Genomic DNA, 22146 nt, shown 5'->3' with positions numbered 1-22146 from the left:
TCAAAAAGTTTGTTGTTTAGTTAAAGCTGACTTCTAGCAAACAATCTGTACACATCCTCCATACAGGGTAAAACAAATTTAGTTTTACTTGTAATAATGACTTAAAATCAAAGTTTTAATACAAATTCGGAGAAACCTTTTCTCAACCTTACCTCCAAAAGAGGAAAGTCAACAGGCTAAGTAGGTAATAAAGAATAATAGAAGTAGCCTACGGAACTCTAGGCATGCGTGCAAAGATGAGGGACATCCTTTTAGAAGGACCCTCAATGGTGGTAAGTGCAAATGGGGTATAGCTTCGAGTTCTTACAGCCCAGTAAAGCCCTATCGACATAGCTCGATTTTTGTGTAGCTCTATGCAAGCCATCGTGGTAAGAGAGGGGACTGAAAAGAATGCTCGAATTTGTACTTAACGTGTAAATGGTTCAATAAATAAAGGGTTATAGAACTGCTAAACGCTTTTAGAGACTGCTGCCTTCCAAATTGACAGTTTGAAGGCTGCTGATTGTGTCAGACCACGTTCTAAACATTAGCAAAACCGGGAACACTTGTTTTCTTTACTGGAGAGCAACATTTCCTTTGCTCCTCTCATTTCAAAATACAACTAATTTACTAGAAAAATAGACCAAAGGCTACTGTTTTCTGCATACTGGAAGAACTTCATTGCAAATATATCTCAACAGTTTGGGACAATCTGCCGGTGCATCTGTGGTGCCATCGCTCCCCCTGCCTGTCCGTGCCGACCTGTCACCATGGCGGGGCTGCTGCCCATGCAGCTCTCCAACCGCGACCACTTGCTGCGACAGGCAGAGCCCAGAACCAACACCCAACGGCTGCCAGCAGCTTACTGCAGTGCTGGGGAGGATCTCCTTCCAAATCACCCTGCAGTACAACCTCCCCCCCATCTGTGCTTCACGTCACGTTAAGTGTCCTATACCTTACAAGAGAGGCATGCCCAGGGGCCAAGAAGCAACAGTCCTGATCCAAGTTGATAGTTAAGACTCCAAGAAGGCTCTGGCCAGCTCCTGATCCATCAACCCACATCCCAGAGTCCTTGCACACACACAAACACCCACACACCCGAGACACATCATTCTGTCATTTAAGCTTTATTAAGTTACTAGGCAAAAACAGTATACCAAAAAATAAAATCAGTCTGGCATGCAACTATATATACTCCAACAACTTAGACAGGCAAACCAAAAACACAGCATGGCATTTCATCCAGACACTACGGTCTCTTCTCAATAAGCTGCAAAAGCTCATCCCACTAATATTCACCCTGTTAACAGTAACTGAAACTAGGTTTGCTTGCAAGTTGTTCAAGGTTCTGAAATCTTCCAATTCCTGCTCTGCAGACATTCCTCTGCAAGGCCTCTCCTTGCTTTTGGAAAACACAAGACGCAGGCATAATTCACAGTCAGTGCTGCCTAGCTGGCTCATTCTCTCTGGTAGTGACTGTCATTTACCCTTCAGTCTCCCAAACGTATGTGCTGCTGTCATCCTACCTACGTGGCTTTTAGCTAAAATAGAAATGTGCATTAAAAACTTCATCAGCCTTGTAAAGAGTAAGCCAAATCTCCAAGAAAAAGAAAAAGAAGCATGACATCTCTGTTTCACTTCCTTAATCGATATGAAGAAACCTTGGAAAAGCAATTCTTTTGTGGATCGGCCACAGCAGTGAAACTTAGCAAAGAAAAACTAAAAGCACAATTCATTTACAAGTACAGAGAATCGGGGTAGGGATCAATCAGTTTTACTCCAGTATATGAAAGACCATCATAAGACACTTCAAAGATCTCTACAACACAGAGCTACTGTGCCTTTATAATTACACACATCCATCACAATAATCCTACTAGATTAGCCAGCGCCAAATCACGTGTCAGCTGGTAAACAAACAGGGTGCTCAGCACCAGGTAGCGATGACGACTTGCTTCCAAGCAGACGTGAGAGCTCTCGGATCCGCACCACCTTACCTTTGCCCCACGCATTGTGCCATGCAGCTTTCTGCAAACATGCTTTAAGTCCAGCGATGGGGCTGTATGGCACAAAGCTACCCTCAGAGTCTCTCTGGAAAACTTCCCAATGACACTCTCCTCAGTTTATTTTAAGCTGCAGACAGGTTTGGAAAAAAGTTCTTGTAGTTGCTACAAAAGACACCCCAATTGTTGTTTACAACAGCTGTCCAGTTACAACGTGTTGAATACATTCCTTGTACAGGCCATGAATGCAACCCTATTACAGGAAGAATACTATAAAGCACAACGCACCACAGCCAAGCAAGAGCCCGGAATAAAACTGCTTCGGTGAATAAATAACTTTCAGTGTAAAAAAAACCTGGACATTGACACTTTTCTATAGAGAAGGAAGCCCTTCAGAGACAGCTGCTGCTCTTCTAAAGTCTTAAGAAAATTTCAGTCTGGAAAGTTTCATCAGCAGAATGTTAGGTTCAATTAACTCAGCTTGTAGTGAGTGCTGTAACCACCTCTGCAGTCACGCAGTAAACTGGCAGGCATATCCAGCATGAATAGGACTGCCAAGGTACAGTCTCAAAGTAAATTAGCAGCTTCATAATCTATGTAAGGTCTTATATTTGCAATTAGGAAATCTTGCTTACGACTCTAGGCTCAATTATATTTTATAATGGATATGGCTCCTAGGAAATACAGCACACGCACATACAAAATCTCTTAAGAATAGTTTGCTGGCATAAGCTTTCAATACTTTTAAGTAACTCTCTATTAAGTGTACACAAAGCAGGCTCGGGGCCTAGCATTCTCTGTCTTACAGCGTCTTGATGCAGCAGCATGACGAGTGCAAGGATGTGATCTGCAGTACTCTAAGTACAGGCTGACACAGACGGAGCCCTCTGCGGGGAGCAGCAGTATAGGAAGGCATTTTCTAACCTAAGACCTCAAGGTCCAAGAACTTTTATTACAGAATTTCATCTTGTACAGAAGTCCAAACAGTGCAACGGTCCAAAAATCGCAAGACAGTATTCTAAAATATTCAAGTTTCAGCTAAGTTAGCAGGTTGACTGTGATGTTACCAGAAATGTTTGTTCAACCATGCAGCAACTATCCTTTAGATAAAAGAAAAAAAAACACAAAACACTGAAAACCATTGATTACTCCGAACTGCACTCGCTTTGTGTCTGTTCCATCTCACCCTTTTGCCCTCCATATAACTGAAGACTCACACAAGAACATCCTAAAATATTAAGGACAGAAAGATAAGGGTAGACAATACTTCATATCTTGTCAGCCAAGTGTACAGCAGACCCTAAAGCTCACTAATTCATCTCCTACACAACTCCTCATGCATAATTCCCCCCCTAAATCACAGACACTGTGGAAATCATCTCTTGAATTCCCTTGGAGGAGATACCTGTCTTCTCCCTGCAGCACCACGACAGCAAATGTTAAAGCTTGCCAAGGATCGCAGAGAGCCCCAGAGCAGACACGCTGCCTTTCATCCAAACCTGCCCCAGCGCTCCCTAACGTTCCCCCTGCATCCAGCAACGACCCCACAAGGACTGGCTCTGTGCTCCTTACCAAAGGGCTTTCTTGGATGCCTTTCATTGCTACTACTGTGAGATAACATGCACTGCCATTGATAAACTCCATCAGTTGTATCAGCAAAGACTATGCTGTAAAGCACTCTGGCATGCCAACAACAGGCAGCAAGGGAAGTGTTTGATAAGATTTCCCATATCCCAAGAATCTCTTCCTTTTCACTAAGGCTCTAGTATCTCCCCGACCCAGCATGTTTCAGCCCATTTAAGTGTAGGACAGTCCTTGGCGTTTCTGAATCTTTGATGTGCAGAATACCCTGGCAGCGTTATCACCTACCAAAAAAATACTCTGTTGGGCTTGGCCAACAAATCAATCCATCAATCCCTCTGCCTCATGCACAATTTATAGAATTGATTTGAGTCTGGATTTCAGACTGAAATGCTCATCAAAATGAAGGGAATTTTAAAAACATTATCCTGCAAACTTCAGGATTTTCTACTCTAGTAAGTGATGTTAAAGAGCCGCAAACTAAGCTTTGTCAGCATTTTGTTGTTGTTTTTTAAAATACTTTTACAACATTTATGTGTTGGAGGAACAGACAAGGATCAAGACGTGAAGTGTCCACATCGAGCTACAGCAATGCCAAACGACAAGAAAGGAGGCAATCAGTGAAACCTCAGATGCACAAGAATTAAATGCACCCCGTTTCATGCTTGAATTAAGGTAAAAGGTTTCAGTGCATTTTATTCATTTTTTAACTTGATTTTAGATGTACTATAATAATAATGTCAATATACAAGCAAAGACAAGTTTTATAATGTTTTTATTTTGTGGTAAATACTCAGTTGTTGAAGACAGCTAACTCCTACCAATTACGCGGAGTAAGCTCCTTGGCTTACTACCTCCTTCACCAAGCACGGTGATCCTAACTACAGGCTGCTGGGGTCTGCAAGTTCAAAACCAAGCATCCTTCACAGGAACTTGCCTATGTGCTTTTATCTTGTATGCTTGTACTGTGTTTACAGCCTGTTGAATTGTAAATAAAGTGATAGGTGCAAAGACGGCACATGGCATTGTGCTTTCTTGCTTAGACATTAAATATTATTCTTCAGAATTTCTTTCTAATAAAAATAATGGATAAGTACAACTTTCATCTAGCAATTACACAAGCATAGAGGATAAATAGAGCTCTTAACAATACCTCACCAAAAATAAACTTTTGCTTTCCAAGCTTGGCAACTATTTTTTAAAAACATCTGAATACAATGCCTCTGCATCTACTCTTCATTAACCTGCATGACTGGAATACTATAGGAATACAATTTTTTTGCAGGAAGATAACCAGTAGACGTAAACAAAAAGTAGCAATTCTGTTTGAAGGTTTCTTGCAATTCAAAACTTGTATTTTGTTCCTTATAACCACTGCCTGCCTGTTCTTTACTGCAACCTAACCATTTCTGAAAAGTGTCATTTTGATGAAGTTAAACAGATTTCATGAACAACATTTCAGCTGGAAAAATTCCCCTCTTCTATACTCTAGCACCGTTGATTCTCTGAATATAACTTTTCAGAGATTTGTGGCTAAAACTTTTATTGTTAACTAGCTACTTCACATCTAACAGAGAACTGCTCTTGGAAAGAACCACTGAAAACACACGATTCCTCTAAAATTTCTGTTACATGAAGTGTGAGGTTAAACAAAACCATTGTTTTATCTATTTTATAACAAGTACTAACAATAATGAGATGCGATTTCAGAACTGATCCTATTCTTAACAAACAATGAACTATTTTTCCATACTTCCAGCTATTACTACCTAACATAACATCCTCAAGCAAAGTCCACCAAAAGGGACAAGGCTTTGAATCCCCACTATTTTATTTTTTATTTTTATTTTTTTTTAAGTTCTATCCCAGGATTATTTAACTTACAGGAAGGCATTATCAGACATCTGAATAATATAGCTGTTTTAACCTTAGGGCATTTAGCTACTAAAACTCAGTATTTATTCCTTCTATTTAAAACAAAACTTTTGCTCATCTGTTTTTCTGTTACCCATGCACACAGATACCAATTGATTAATCATGTTAAAGATCAGAGTACTATAGCACTGGAAAAAAAATTTAAAGCATCAGAAAAGTTAGGATGAAGCATTAGAAAGGCGTTTCTCTATACTAGTATCTGTACAAGCCTCTCAGGCAGTGCAGTGATAGCACAAACTCACAGGATCTCCTGCTCTTTTGTCACTTTGCCAGTTAATGCTTCAGAATAGTGTTTTTGCATATGGATAATTTAAATAGAATAGTTAGAAAGAAAGACAAGCAGCTTTCCTCAAATTAAACCAGGATAAACTCAAACCTAAGAAAAAAAGTTTAGTGACCTAATTATTATTAAATGTAGACGATAAAAACACAGGCATATACACAAACAAGGCATAGAAAGCCTCAGGAACGTAGGTATTATGAAAACAGAAGTGTTCGAGACTCACAAATGCACTACAATTAGAGTCATAAAATATTGAGCCATTTCACACAGGATGTTTCCTCTCATGCAAATGGTTAAAAAACAACACACACCAACACATAAACAAAGTAGGTTTTAGACTATGCTTATCAGAACCATACCTTTGAAAACTAAGATTTTAGAAAAGAACTGATTTTCACCTGTGCCACAGCAATAGCACTTCCATGCGTAGTGACAGCAGCATCTCCACGTAACCGACACAAAAAGCTTCCTGAGCATTACACGTTATTTAGGCGTAAACCTCCCATCCACCCTCTGCACTCCTGCTACAAGTAAACATCCAAGATACACGATGGCAGATGACTTTCCTAATTAAAAGTTGTAATAAGAGGACAAAAATCTGACACTCCATCTGAACCCACAGACAGCATATGGGATCAAAGTGGCCGTGAATTTCTTTCCAAAGATAGGAGGTCTGAATGTTACCACAAGAAGTACAGCATCTTCCCTAGACTTCAGATCCTATTACCTCTAAATATTATCCGTACTCATAAAAAGTGAGCTTCAACTTGGTTTCAGTAACACACTTAACCATCAACCCTAAATTCTACCCACCAAAGCTAGAGAGATGGTTCCGTGGTTTTACACAAGATGTGAAGAGCCCTTTCCAGAGATGATACACATCTTCAGAAATAGAAAATTTCTGCGTGTCGTTTTGACTGAATTACATGGCTTTGAAAAGGTTGAAACGATAGAATGCAGACTGCTCAGGACTTTTGTTGCTGTTGAGCTGTGTTTTTGCATATTGCCTACTGCCTCTTGAAATTGTGTAATCCTAGCACAACTCTCTCATTAACTTGTGAATTAGTTCATTTGCCCGTAACAAACAGGTTGTTGCACAGGTATTTATTTTGCTTCACAGATGAAAAACAATCAAAACTGAGTTCTGAGAAAGTCACAAAATGCCTTCGAAATGCTTTTTTAGAAAAAGACAACAACAAAACGGCATGGCTGCATCGCAGCAGTGAAGCTTTAGCTCGAGTTGTTTCCTGTTTTACACTTTCAAAAACTTCCTATGGTGCGCCCTCCATCTGTAACTTGTAACAAAAACTATCTGGAACATGAAGTAAAGTAAGCAGCAGGAAGTTAGCTCTAAACCACCATTTTTTTAGGGTACCAATTGAACAGCTTCAACGAAATGTTACACGGTAACATTAGATTATAGTCACTTAAATAACTGAACAGAATGCTTCCGTATAAGGGACTTCAGTTCATAAAAATGACATACCTTGTTTATGAGATGCTCAGTGACCACTTCCCTCAGTCCAGTGTAGAGTTTTTCTCCGTGTTTATGCAACACCATTGTATAGGCATTCCTATATAGCTCCTCGAAACTGAGACCACTATTATTCTTACGCTGGATCTCTTGGATGGCATTTTTTAGGAGATCCCAAATGCTGTTTACATACTTCTCATCCATAGTCATCTGTAACAATAAAACAAGACATCATTGTTTAGAATCAAGATAGTTACCTTCAGAAGTTATAGCTCTAGAAGCAGCATCTGCTTCTGCCACATTTTGTTGATTCCAACTTTGTTTTTTTATCAAAACGGTACAGATGAAACTGGTAGGGTTTTCAAGAAATAGTTATGAAAACTATCATTTGTAAAGGCTTAATGTTTTCTCCTCTACACACGCAAATCCACAGAACCCAACTCCAGATTCCATGCAGGTATTTGTGGCTGTGAGTCTTCCCTACACTTCCTCCACAGAATAATAACGAAAATTAATTTCCCTCCCATACTAACATGCTGGTCAGCATCGCACCAGTCATACTAAAACACTGATCTGCTTAACCTGACTCCAAATCAACTTGTACCATAAAAGATAATAATGCCTGACACAGAGCTAGCAATCTCATTTAGCCATCTGCGTGAGCTAACTAGGTATTCTTTATTTACTGCAACATACTAAAGGCCAAATAATTATGTGCCTAAGATTCAAATGCTTACAGATGTTGTTACTAAATCCCTTAAATCTCCAAAATTAACAGCTGTATTGAACAAGGTTCCCCTGCACAAGATTAAATAACCTGCTATAGGATATGTATAAGGCTCTAACCAGAACATGCATGACCCTCCTCTGTTATTCAGACTATATGTACTTCAGTAAATACACTAAATAAAAACAGTACCAGTACAGAAAAAAAATCAGTGAAAGAAAATGTTATAACAAAGTCTCAACAGAACACCAAAACAATTTTTGTCCATTGCTATCTAGTGATTCGTGTGAAACAGTTTACAATGGTGTTTTACCAATCCCAGTTATTTACCAAAACCAAGTGCTTCAAAATATGACGCTATCTGGATAAAGCAGCATTTGGGATGGCACAGGCTCAAAGAAACACAGCAACAAAGTTGCTGATGGTATTGCATAAAGTTTGATCTACTCAAGCTCCATCACCCAACTGAAAGAAAATCCACTTTAATTAAAGCAAATTTAAAATATGATTTTTAAAGATACTTTTGGTTTACTTTATATGAGGAGGACTTGATCTAGCCTTTTACACCTAAAGAAAAACGCTGAGGAAGAAAAAAAATACTTCTCCCAGAATTACTGTAGAGAAAGAAAATACCCTTGATTCCAGCAATACCATAAAAGCACCCTTTAAAATAAGTAAGTAAAAAAGAATGGTACGACAGCATAAAGGAAAACCATAACCCACCCTGGTATATCTCCCTTCTCCCTCCCCTTCCACCCAAAAACCACAAAGTAAGGAGAGGAAGGACACTGAAGACTAGATTGCATTTGTAGTCAAACACAACGATAAACAGAACAAAGCGAAACAAACACTATCTCCCATCCCCCTAGTCTTCAGGAATTTTGGTTAAAAACCAAAGGTTTTCATTCCAAAAATATCCCCATCATTCACCACTTTCTCACTCTCCTGATAACAGAGTCTCTAACCTACTGATACGTACACATCCGAAACTTGACAGATATATCAATGTCTGTCTAAAAAAAAAACAAAAACAGATCTCACACACATTGAGAAATTCTTAGCTCCCTATCTTCCAGAAGCAATAGCACAGAAATTGAACGTCCCCTCCCCTCCACACACACACACCTTGCTCATTCTCCTACCTGTAATATCGAAAGGTCAGTTATTTTCCTTTTAATTTGCATCTGCTACATTGGTGCCTCTTCAGGGAAATGATTTTCTAAAGTCTTCCTGAACAAGCCATTTTACAAGTACTGATAATGAAGTCAACTATTTAGGCAGCAATTGCAGACAGCGATCCACGTAAAAGCCTTTCAGCTTTTCTTTCACAAAAATGCCATTCTGTTTTCAAACAAAGCAGACTCTCAATGCAACACCTACCTATGCCATCTTCTCCCCTTGCTAATCAAAAATCCCTCAGCCAACATGACTTTTTTTTGTGTCTCTACTGCAATTTAATTGCTTACCACATTTAAACAAATATATGATCTATATAAGTCAGGCAAATCTCCAGCCACTAGTTTGGGAAGGTATTATATAGCATTGCTGGTTGTTGGTCAGTCAGGAAACATTTCTGTACGTTAGAGATAAGCATTACATCTAATAATTCAGATCTGTTCAGGAAAAGAAAAAATGGGATAGTTCTTCTACTTTTAATTCAAATGCTATCAAAAATGAAGGAATAGTTGCAATATTTGCTCCAAATTCACTGAAGTTAAGTGCAACGTAGAACTTTCTGCCACTTAAACCACACACCAATCTGCCTGGGAAGCACAAGAAAGATTCATAAAAGGTAATTTCAAAGAGTTTACTTCTCCATGGGATAAATATACAGGTATATTTTAAATGATAGCATAAACTTATTACCATTTAAGATCAAACATAAAGGACTCTGCTGCTCAGTGCACCTTCCTATTCTGCTACTGACTATTTAGATTGCTATCTGTGATGTTCTGGGGGAAACAGGTTTGCTGAAGCTCTAAGTTATCAGGTTAGAAGAGCCCCGTCTTCCAAAAAAGATCAAACTTCACCAGCTTGTTTGCATCAGTGCTTTCCAGCAAATCAGAGATGGTAAACACTTTAAATAACTCTGCCTTATCAGACAGTAGAGTTTTTGAAAAAAAAGTTATTTCCTCCCCACTAGTGAAAGTGGTTTAACTTTGAACTGCCACTGTATCACCTTCAAAGTTGTGTAAGAACTGCAATGCCTAGATCTACTCTTGGATTACGAGCTTGAGGTTCACCTTTTTTCATACTCTTTCCTTAAATTAGACTTGTACACAGATTAAAAAAAACACAAAAAGCAAAAAAAAAACAAGCAATAAATAAAATTAGTTCATGGTGCCACTAAACCACTTTTTCACCTCTCGGAATTTTGTACCAAAACATCTCTAAAAAATCTGTTAGAGAATTATAATCCCAATCACCCTGTAGAGATCATCCAGTATAGATTTACACAACTCTCCAGATCCCAACTAACAGCAAAGCCTTTGTGTGATCCTCTTCCACAAACCTGAATACAGTATCAAAACCCAAATGTTCTTGCAAGCTCATTCCCAGATTTCTTCTAACGGCCATATATTAGAAAAGTGAACTGCATGGCTGCAATACAGTTGTCACACTTGTGCCTTCTATTCTAGCAGATTTTAGCAAAAGCTGAATTTCTGTTCCTGCTGGTGCTTCTCGGGGAAAAAAAAAAAGACAGGTTCAAAAAAAAGCATTAAAAGCAAAATCCCAATAATTTCAATAATGCTTACACCCAGTTTCATAAAAAGATAGTTAGAAGCCAACGTCCAAAGAGAGGAAATGTATTAATGTACTCCAGTTTATCTGAACATTACCTTTCTTGGGGAATGGGCAAGAGATCAAGTCCATCATTGGCAGGAGAGATGTCTGTTCGTAACAAGCCACTAGCTGGAAAACTTCCACAAACTGCGGCTCTAATGCTAGTGATTCAAAAATACAGCTTGAACACAAACATCTGAACTCAAAGCAAAGCAGAAGTACATCTTGAGGAAGTTAGACTGCACTTTCATGTATACTGATATTGTAGTCATTTCACAGAAAAAAGTCTGCAAAGGACTCAAAAGGTCCTTTATTCCACAGTACTGCCACAATGCAGAATCAGATGTATGTGCTGCCTTTAACAATAGTTTGTCTATCCTATCAAAACCTCCAAGCCTGAATCAGCAATCACTTATTCCACGAAGCTCCCACAAACATCTGATGCCAAACAGGCCACTGTTAAATTCTCAGAAGTTTTGAAAGTCTGTAAAAAGACCTGCATCAGATTTTTCCTTTTTAAAGGTTGCAAACATCACTACTCAATTTTTCTACTGTAGTTTCCAGCAGGGCGTTTGCCACAATTCTACATGCTACCAAGTGAACCGGATCAATTCAGAAACGAAGAAGAGTTGCTTTGCAGTAATCAAGTTTTCAGAAACTCAACCAACACCTGCCTCATTCCTTCCCATGACATCCTTTAGGTCTAATACCCCAGAGCAAGCACAGATTGAAATTACAGAACGCGAGTGTTTACGCTGCCTACGTTGAAGGAAGTGAGTGGATACTGGCAATTAAAGCTAGTTAGCAGCTCTGTTAGTAAACATTTGCACCTAGTAATTGCAGCCTGTTAGACTCCCTTACTTGCCAGCTGTCAGCAGACAAAATGAGCAGGGGCTGACTGCTGCCATCAGGAACTGCCACCACAGGGGCCCTGACCCACAGTCCATGAGGTGAGGGACACTGTGAAAACTATATTGTCACTTCAAGACAGGGAAGTCATCAAGATGGCACTAGATAGCCTGTTACACAAGAGTTTAGCATCCTCTGCCTGAAACCTTCATTCTGGATGAAGCTTGGCTGAGGTTAACCAGAAAGCGGCAAGAGCAGCACATCTCCTGCCTCCGAACTTAATCACTACTTGAATTTTTATAAGCCCTTCTAATATTAATTTAAAAGGCAAGAATTTATGATGACAGAGATATGCAGCCCAGAGTTTGCTCCCAGAATCCTCTGAACATGGCATATTAGTTCCCTATCTTCTTCAGCTACAGAACAGATAAAAAGATACTCTCATTAATGACAAATGGACAAGAATATTCACTCTCCTCTGGATTTTGAAATCTTTATCTCTGTGTAGTGATCGGCATACCTGGAAGAGGATACATTGGCTACACTTCATGTCCAGAAAACATCAGTATGTCAAGAATTCAACAACTCCATTATCCACACTCTGAAATAAAAACAACTGATCTCAGACAAACAACATGACCAGGCACTAAAGTCCTGAATAGTGTGTTATCTGAACAGGTCGAGACACACAGAAAAACACAAATGGAAGCTAAGAGAAGGGATAGAAAGAAGAAAGTAAGGAGCATCCTGACCTACTGGATCCTGATCTGGGTCACGAGCCCACTTTGGCCATTTGCTGAAAGAGTCACAGGAAAGTCATCACAACGTGCCACTAAAAGCAGCCCAAATAATTAGCCTTTTGCTCCTAAGTGACCTATAACAACAGTTGGAGATGATAATCCAACATCATCTATGTCTCCCGAGAGTGCCAGGAAACGCCTACTACACTATTACACTCCTTCAGAGGGCGTTTGTTTGTGGGCTGGTGGGAGGGAAGTTGTACTTGGGAGTTTGCTTATGGCCAGTTACCATTTCCAGCACTCAATATTGACACCATTTTTAATATCCGAGTCTGGTTCTTCACTCACCCTTTGGCATTCCAGCATTACACTTGTTATGGAGGGCGACCTTTACACCAGGCTTCTCCAGATTCATCGCGCAAGGAATACTCGCGGACTGCACCGCAATCCACTCCTGGCTCAGAAGATGAGCGGAGTAACCCCATAACGACTGAGGAAAATCAACTCTCGCCTGACACCCAGCCACGCCAAAGGGCTCAAGCCTCTGCAAACTAGACAGGACTCCATGAAAACACACACGCAGTACAAACATAGGAATTGCAATATCTACCTGTCCTTCCCAGCTCTACCAGACTTTGCTCAAAAGTAAGCAGAATGCACAACTGAGACAACAAAAATAATCCTCTGTCAATTAGAACACCCAAGAGCTGCAGTACAGTAGGCGAAACCCCCGTCCTCCTCCCGTTCACTGAAATGAGTTCTGCAGCAACGAAAAGCCACTCTGCCAGCATGGAGCGGAAGAGATAAGTAGATTAAATAGCGATTGTTTCTCAAAAGATGGAGTTGCACCTCCCGCTCGGTGATTGATAGGGTTGGTCTACCTCCAAGGCATTGTCTGCGAGCACTGCTGGGCTCATCACAAAACAAGTGCTGTTTTGGGGTGGGGGCTTAAAAAGGAAGGGGCTGGGTTTGGTTGCTTGGTTTCAATAAATTCTACAGCAAATTGTAAGTCTTCAAGAACTTCCTTTTCTAATAAGGCCAAAGCCCCAGAAAAAAAAAAAAAAAAAAAAGATTTGCTCTTCCCCTCAAAAAGTAATATTTGACTGCATTATTAGCAGACCTGACACAGGAGCTTCACCACACAGCAGCCATTTGACAGTCTCTGTGAAAAGTTTAAAACAAGTCCTTAACAAACAGAAAATGTCATACTACAGCAATGCTTTCGACATGGTTAGGAAACCCAACATATTTAAAGACAGATCAGAGACTGTTTTTTCTTCCATATTTCAGGAACAGATTCAGAAAAATGAGACTAAACCTGACCTGCCAACATACCTCAATTATTACTATTATTTTTTATATATATACACAACTTCTTTCAGTTTCTCCAAATGCCCCTCCAACTTGAATCTTGCAGATCTATGGAACAGTGTCCTGGAAGAGAGGGGAAGAATGAGAAAACTCCTCCCAGGCACCTGTTTCATGTGAACTGTGCCTATGGACTATGTAAATCTGAGCAGCCACCAGTTACTGAATAAACACAAGGCAAAACGTAATCTGAAACCTTTTGTTTCGTTGCTTTAAAAAATGCAAAAACAATCAAGATAATCTGGAGAAGCAGACAGCTCTAAATATAAACTGAAACAGAATCAGCACTGGTTCTGTGAGCACAGACATCTTTCCATTTACAGACCTTTGCGCACTTTCCCTACACTAAACCCACACAGTATTTGTAACTACTAACACGTAACTGTGAGGACGTATTGGATACAAAAAGGCTAAGGGCAACCTTCCCCCAAACTGCTTCACAGCGTGTATCACAAGTGTGAAAGACTAAATATTTGGTCAGCTCTCGAAAGATTGCTCAAGATCAAAGCGTTACCTTTAGATAGCTATAAATAGCAGAAGCATCTGTTTCATTCAGAACAAGTCTCATGTTGTGTATTCACTCATTTCTGACACCACTGAGACTGATTCACTGATCCTTTCATTTTTTCCATTAGAGACACAGACTCTTGTACAGCAAGTTTAAGTCCATGGGTAAGACTCCTCTAGCTTTTTTCTCTCCTGCAGGTCCATCAGGGCTAGTCCACAAACTATGCTATACTCTCTTGAAACCAATTTAGGATTTTAATTTGAAATTTATGATGCTCAACTTAAGAAATGCACCTTCAAATAGTCACTCATTAATACAGATAAAGGCAGAATGTCACTCATCTGTATGGGTCAACAAAAAAAAAAAAGAGACAGCTGACCAGCCTCACTTGACTAGTAAATGAAATTAATCAGTAAAGTTAGTAAATACTGTACCTATGATTGCTTACATAAAGCTTCATCTTGCCTTTTACACACTCATCTATCTTACAATTTATTTTCCACATGACCCAAATACCTTGAAACGCACATCTACTTTAGTCAGCAAGGTCTGAAGGATCTTATCCTCCAGCAAGGATGGATGCACCAGGGGCAGGGACCAATTCCTCTTCAATATTTCAAAGATACTACTAATTATACCAGTGACTTTATCCTAAAATTAAATGCTTTACCAAAGAGGATTGCAGCATGTTATTTAATTCAGGTGCAAGTTTTTGCCCACCTGCCACCGAAATATGAAACTTGCTTAGAAAAAAGTATTAAAAAATAATAAGTAACTGTTTTTGTTCAAGCATCTAGAAAAACTGAATTGGTATAGAAACTAAAAATAGCAAGTTCCAGTTCAAAAGATAGTTGTCATTGCTACAGAATGGAAGTGCTTATACAGCCAAAGGAGCAACATTGCCCGTATTGTTAACCATGGTCCTTTTAAAAACATTCAAGGACATTTCTACGGTGCTCATTACTATGATGTCTGAAAATGGAGAATTATGAAATACCTGTAACGAAACTACTTATTTCCTAAGAACACTTCAACCTAAACAACAGTGAGGAAGAACTGCCTATAGTTCTGAAACTTCTCTTGCTAATTTGGGAAGTATTAGCCAAAGTCTAGATCTTAGTTTAAACTTCAAGAAGTCTGATCTTTCATGTTTAACTTTGCAAGGTAACAAAAGAATTTTTAGACAGGAAATAACTTTTTGGTTTATTTCAGTAATCCTCCTACTTCTGACTCTGATTTCGTACTGATTGCACAAAAAATATAGCAGGTCAGGACTGCTTAACACTCCCCCCAGTCGATTCTGAATGAAACAGAGTAATAAATACAAAAAATTGACACCAAAGCTGTTTTCATCTCTCCTGCCCAAAAGGATAAAAATGGGTATCAGTATTCTGAAGAATACTGAGAAGTTCAGAGTCCTCTTGACTCACTTCAGAAGTAGTGATCCTAAGACAAGTTTCCTTAAATTAAAGTTATGGAAAAAATATGAAAGGTTTGTGTAACAGAAGAAAACACGTTGCTGAATGAACTACAATGGGTTTAAGGTTTCTAACCTATGCCAACTTGGTGTTAAAATATTTGAACCTATTTAGGACAGCAGAAATGGAATGAAGAGCTGGATTTCAGGGAGCAAACCGTCCACCTCCTCTGTCCGCAGAATACCAGATATTTAGAAGGTACTTGGGAGACAAAGCTAGCTCTGCACAGCAAGAGCTCAGCTCTCTGTCCATAGCTGTCACACAGGCTCTTGAAGAAGGTGAAATGACAGTGAAACAGAGGCACAAGGTTTTGCAAACTTACTGGGCCTTTCACCGTTTACAAGCAAGGCCCAGAAGTGAATGAAATCATTTAGTCATTCAAGTCATTTAACATTTCACTCCACAATAAAATCGTTAGAACAGCCCAGGTCATACTTTTCAAACTCTGAGGACTACGTGAACATGAGCTAACTGCCACAAAGTAAGCCCGACTGCAAATTTTCACAAAGCAGCTTACTTGCTGACGGGCCGCGCGCAGGCCCTCACACTGCAGGAGAGGGAAGGTGCCTCATTCCTCTTCCACTGCAACGACTTCCAACATACTACAGACCTTAGAGCTGAAAGGAAACTCCATCTGTAACCCAACAACAAAAAATGCTGGAGCTCCAAAATGTCGGCAGGATTTAGGTCCCTGACTCCCTCCGTCTCCTTTTAGGGCCCGGGCGCAGGTTTGCCCGTTCGGGCCGAGGAGTGCCAGGCGTTGCCTTCCAACCGCCCTAACGGCCCGGGGCTGCCCGCCCGCACACCCGCACCACTCCCATGCCTCTGCCAGCAGACTTTGCAAATCTCTTACGCTAACAGCTTGTATAATATTAAAACTATAATGCCTTTAAAGCACAGCAGAGATGTCGTGTGTCCAACTCCCAGCTGAAGGCCGCCGGGGGGAGAAGAGGCCCGCAGCTTGTGTGGAAGCAAGAGGCCTGCTCGTCCTCAGGGCGCCATTTCCCTGAATGAAAAACCCAGTAGGGCCTCGGCTTCCCAGCCTCCGTGGCCTGAATTCGGAAGGTTTCCTGGAACCACAAATGGCCCATTCCTTGCTCACTTCACTTCAATGCAAGTCCCACAAGAACCAGTTTGTTGGTCTTTTTCCTCGCCCCCTCAATTAACCTACAAGTAGTTCAGTATTTTACAATTGTTCAAAAATCAGCACAACTTAAAGAGGAAATCTATGAAACGCGCTGCAGTGTATAGAGATTGCAGCCACATTCCCCAAAGCCATTTCATAGCAAGAAACTAAATAATCTACTTGGGGAAGAAGGGAGGGGTGGACTTTAAAGGTTTGGGGAGCTTGCTGACAACTTCTATTCCCAATGATTACAGCATTAATAATCCAAAACTTTTATATGAGATAAAATAAAATCTTATGGTAGACAGAGGACAACAATAGAATATTTTTTTCAGTTTACTTGAGAGAGGGAAAGGAAGAAGATACATTTAATAAATCACTTATAAATACACACATAATCAATACCACTGCATGCTGACAGAAAACTTTCCTTGTGGGTTTTGTTCAGGTTTGGATTTTTCTTCTTTTTTTGGGCACTATTTAGTGTATACACCATGATCGAAATCAGCAGTGCCTAGAAGAGCGAAACTAACACTGAAAGAAGTGCAACAGAAAAACAAATCCAGAACTACACATGGAAATATACCCACATATATAGCAATGTGAAAAAACAGGTCCAATCAGACAGCACCAATACTTTAAAAATAAAGGCAGTGTAAAAATAAGACAAGCCTTAATTTCAATATAGATTTTTCATAAACAAAATACAAGAAACACATAGCCCACACTTATGCTACATGCAGTATAAGAACTGGATATAATGTTTTTTTATGAGATAAGCTACAGTACAACTTTATACCATATTTGTAATTTGAAAATACAAATGAAGACAAACATAACTTATTAGTATTAAAACAAAAATTGGCATTTCCACAGACTTCATCCACAACTATAAACAAATAAAGCAAGTTATCCGTGTGCATTTTACATACAATTAGGTCTTAATGTACAACAAGATGGTTTCAGCCCTTTAAACACTAATTTTCTGCATAACTGATTGAAGAATCCAGTCAACCCCTCAGCAAGCACCATCCAAATGTAAATATTTATTACAATTTTGTCCTCCTTGCTGTACTCAAGTACTAAATGTAGGCTTTTTTCCTTGCCTGAAGTCTGTGTGTTAAAAGTGTCTGTACTGGAGTTCTTTTGTTAAATCACCTAACAGTGGTTACTTCTGCTGATATGCCAGACTTTGCACTTCTACAAAAGAATCATTAGTGATTTAAAAGATTCTGCTGACTTTAACTGAATTTCAGAAAAATAAAATAATCATGTAACAAAAAAATGTTCAGGCATGCTACAATTTTATATTCCAATGCTTTCCTGTTCCTTGTTTCCTCACAAAAAGCGATTTACAATGAGAAATAGAAGCTCCCTGCTTCTCAAGAGCTGGTTTTCTGCGTATACAGCTACTAGAAACCAAAGACAACATCCGGCCATCATAAGCACAAGACCAAGAACCCGTGTTGGAACATCACAGGATTACTGTGTTTTGTGAATGAACTCATTTGAATTATCTTAAGAAAATCTGTCCCAATCTATCGCAAAATGCTTTCACCACATACAGACAGATTCAGACACCGTAGATCAGTCACGGTGATGAAAATGTAAAAGCTCCCGCACTAAGACTACCTGTCCTACAGATCAAAGCCAAAGACTTGAGAACACGCATTTGAAACTCTGAGAAATGGTGTCGTGTTAGGCCATGCACACACCTGTGCGGAACAGAAAAGAGAAGCATTTTCAAAAATTATAACAATAATAATTTTCTGAGGAAAAAAATCTTCTAGCTTTGTTATGTACTATTATCGTAACCTCGTGTAGAATACCAGAAAACATCGATCAGTCTTATAGCAGCTCTCAAAGCCCTCTTACCTATGGCTATCTAGAAGGGTAAAAATGGTAATTCCTGTTTAATAACATGCTGCTATACAACACGACCATGGGAGGGTGAGGCGGTGGAGAAACCTACCAAGCCACTCAAAAAGCACCGATTGAATCAGCCAGTATAAAATCTTAACAGATTTTTAACAGAATGCCAGTGCATTCTGGTTTATACTTTGCTTGATTTTTTCATGTGAATTTCAAACGCAGGCAAGATGCAAAAACAGCAGTTGTCTTTCCAGTGCCACTCAGGGACACTTACTCAAACCTCAGACCATGTGGACTGACGACTGCTCAGAACTTAAGACCTGACAAGGAAAGTTCAGAAGCTACCAAGAGAAAAACAAGAAAACTTGAGACTGAACCCCAAGTATCTACAGAACTAAGAATTTCTACTGAGATTAGGTTAGACCACAACTAAAAGAAAATACTTACAGTGTATTAGATAAAATAAAACCAAGAACCCATAACAATTCAAAGGCTACCTTGGAATTAGTGTTAGCATCTCCTCAAAATACTACAGGTAACACATAGCATTTAATTCAAAAAAAAAAATCTGTGGAAACTAGAAGACTTTCATAAGATTAAATGTCCAATAAACAGCAAATATTTCTGTAATTGTAGTTTATAGCAAAACAATACCTGTTTCGTTTGAATAAGAAACAGTGTTTTAATCTTCTGGTCTGCTTTACTTCTAAGTTTTAAACCTACTAAAATTTTGGTTGCAAACATTAACTTATTACTGCTGTATGCACTATGTGGGTTAAGAGCCAAGATGCTCTTGCAAATACTTATTCGAGAACCTAAAGCAAGTGAGATTCACAAAGCCAACCACAGAAAACCATCAAGTTCACTGGGCGGTCCGCTGTGAATTGCAGCACTCAGTGGAGTTACATTATTTTAATCAGAGCTGGAAAAGCCTGCAGTAAACCATCCTCCAATTCTGTCCTTATCCTGTCCTCCATGTCTGCCCATTCACACTCAGCAATACAGCAGATATGTTCTGAAGGTTAAGCCAAAGCAGAAATACAAATATTGCTTGTATAATCTGAACGTATAGAGATTTAACTGCAGCTCAACATGTTTTCTAGGCTCTATCTGCTATAAGATGTTCAAGTAAGATAAAAAAATTTACATCAACTTCTTGAATTGATAGATCTACACATTGCAGGTTGGCAGCATAAATTTAACAGACCTCATATCGACTTGCATCATAAATTCTCCAAGATTCAAAACAAACCACAGAAGTCAGCACTCCCTGAAGGGGGGACGGGGACCTTTTGCCTATACAAAGCCTTGAACAAGTGACTGTTAGATCTGAAGGGAAAGGAGCAGCACCAATGAAGATGTGAGCCTTAGTACTTCTTATGTAAGAGTTGAAGCCACTGACTTCTTCCTCAAAAGGAGTTCTGAAATCTCAGAAGTAACATCAATTGATAAACTGGGTTGAAAGTGGCCTTTTTGCATAAGACTGCATGAAACGAGAATTTTCTTGGGCACAAGTATTTCAAATAAAATGAATCAGTGAAGCTTATATATACACACTTGAAAGACTCATTCTATCTCAAATGCATGCGTAGGATCTGTCTAAATGCTTTCCAGAATTCATAATGTAACCATATAATAGTGATTCACCAGAATAGATAGTTCTGAGAACTGGCAAAATACTATTTTGCAGCCTTGCTCTAGAGAGTGAAGACAGCTCTGCAGGAAATGAAAATGATTAAAAGCACTGAGGAAAAAAACACATTATGAAGATCAAACCCAATAACCTACATCAGGTCGTGCTGGTTTTCAGAAAGATCTATCCCACCAGTTTTATGGTGACCACTAACATATCAATTTACAAGAGTTAAAAAGAAAATAAAGGTCATTCATTCTAGCTGAATGTTACTTTAATAAAATTTGAAAACTAATTCCCAAATGCTTCCTGAATTCTCATATACTGTTTATTCTTACAAGAATAAACAAGTATGTGCCCTTTTCTTTTTTTTTTTAAACTTACTAAAACTCTTCCATCAAAACCCATTTAAGGCTATTATTTTCACTAACTAACAACAAAACTTGCAGGAAACCTAATTTATTATACACTCTAGATCACAGTTGTAGATATCTCTCCAAGAGCTTCAAGTGCACAACTGTCACTCTTTGGTACCACTTTTCACAGGTCAAGTAAATCATGTCAACATTAGATTTGCTGCAAGATTGTTTCGAGAACTCTTAAAGTATTCCTTTAGCCAGCACTAGCGGGTTCACTGAGAGTTAAGCAGTGCGAGACCACCTGAGACCCGAGAGTACTTTAAGCTGGGGAGGGTATGGAAGACAACCTCTAGCACGTCTCCACAACAGGGAGCCACGAATACATGTTTTGTAGCAGTATCAAATCTGTATTTTTTGCACATACACACACTACCTTTTAGCAAAAACACTACTGTACTCCAAATAATACAAAAAAATCTTACAAACTATATTAACTTACATCGCTGACAACTCCGTGACATTTCATAAACTATGCCACGTAAAAGGGACGGAACGCGTGCGGATGGAGTTACCGTAATATTGCTGGGCTCCAGGAACCTTACCCGTCCAATCTGGCTACTTCTACTTTAATACAATAGTCAGTAGCTACCTCCGTGCGAGAATCCAGCTAGAACAGGTAGACCTACTGTGGGAAGATGATCAATATGAAGCAAATTGAACAATTTGAAGCAATCCACAAAGTCACCTCTGAAAGCACTCGATTCAGTAGCGAGCAGAAGCACCAAATTTGAGATAAAAGAGCGAAGATCAGTGACTGAAGTACAGATAGTACACGTTCTAAATATAGATTCTATCCTGCACACAGATGTAACCTCATTGACACGAATAATCCCACTGCAGTCGCTGGCACTATTTGCAGGACCAAAGATACGCAAACACTTAGGTCTCTGCAAAATCTCTGTTAAGATTTTTACATGAACTATAGTTATTGCCTTCTGCAATTAGGAGAGATGAAGCCCTCCAGCTCTCTCAGCCAAGTGCATGCTTCTTCTCCATAAACGCTTCATCAACAGGATTGTCAACAGAACGTCTTAGAAGAAATCTACTGAAGGGAACACCTGAAAAAGTGCTGTCAACAGACGTCATCCAACATTTGAGATCTGCAGGCCTCGATGCCTATACATACTTATTGAATTACTTTAGGGAGAAGATAATTTGGGGGAGGTTTTTTTGTCTCAATTTTAGGACTTCAACCTAGACTTGTTTTAAACAGCTGAGAAAAAAGGAAAAACAATGCTAGCAAGAACAATTTCAGAAGAAAAAAATGATGACAGCGCTTGAATTTCCATAAGAGCAGAGCTCTGTATGAGCATTCCTAACCACCAACCTAATTTCACGTGCTCATTTACACAAGTGGTGAAACAAATAAAACACAAACTCAAGTTTA

The 22146-nt window shown here is 39.3% G+C and overlaps 1 protein-coding gene across 1 annotated transcript in view; it reads right to left on the bottom strand.

Moving 5' to 3' along the window:
- The window catches only part of CUL3 (cullin 3), a 56204-nt gene that overhangs the window by 32239 nt on the left and 1819 nt on the right, over positions 1-22146 (bottom strand). The window contains exon 2 of the mRNA XM_083847980.1: positions 7268-7465. Within this exon, the coding sequence (XP_083704106.1) occupies positions 7268-7465 (198 nt within the window). The remainder of the gene's footprint in view (positions 1-7267; positions 7466-22146) is intronic.

Source organism: Anser anser (genome assembly GCF_964211835.1).
Source record: "Anser anser genome assembly, chromosome: 9".
Lineage (NCBI taxonomy): Eukaryota > Metazoa > Chordata > Aves > Anseriformes > Anatidae > Anser > Anser anser.
Note: the sequence above shows the minus strand (reverse complement) of the source record. Positions and strands in the feature narration are given on the sequence as shown.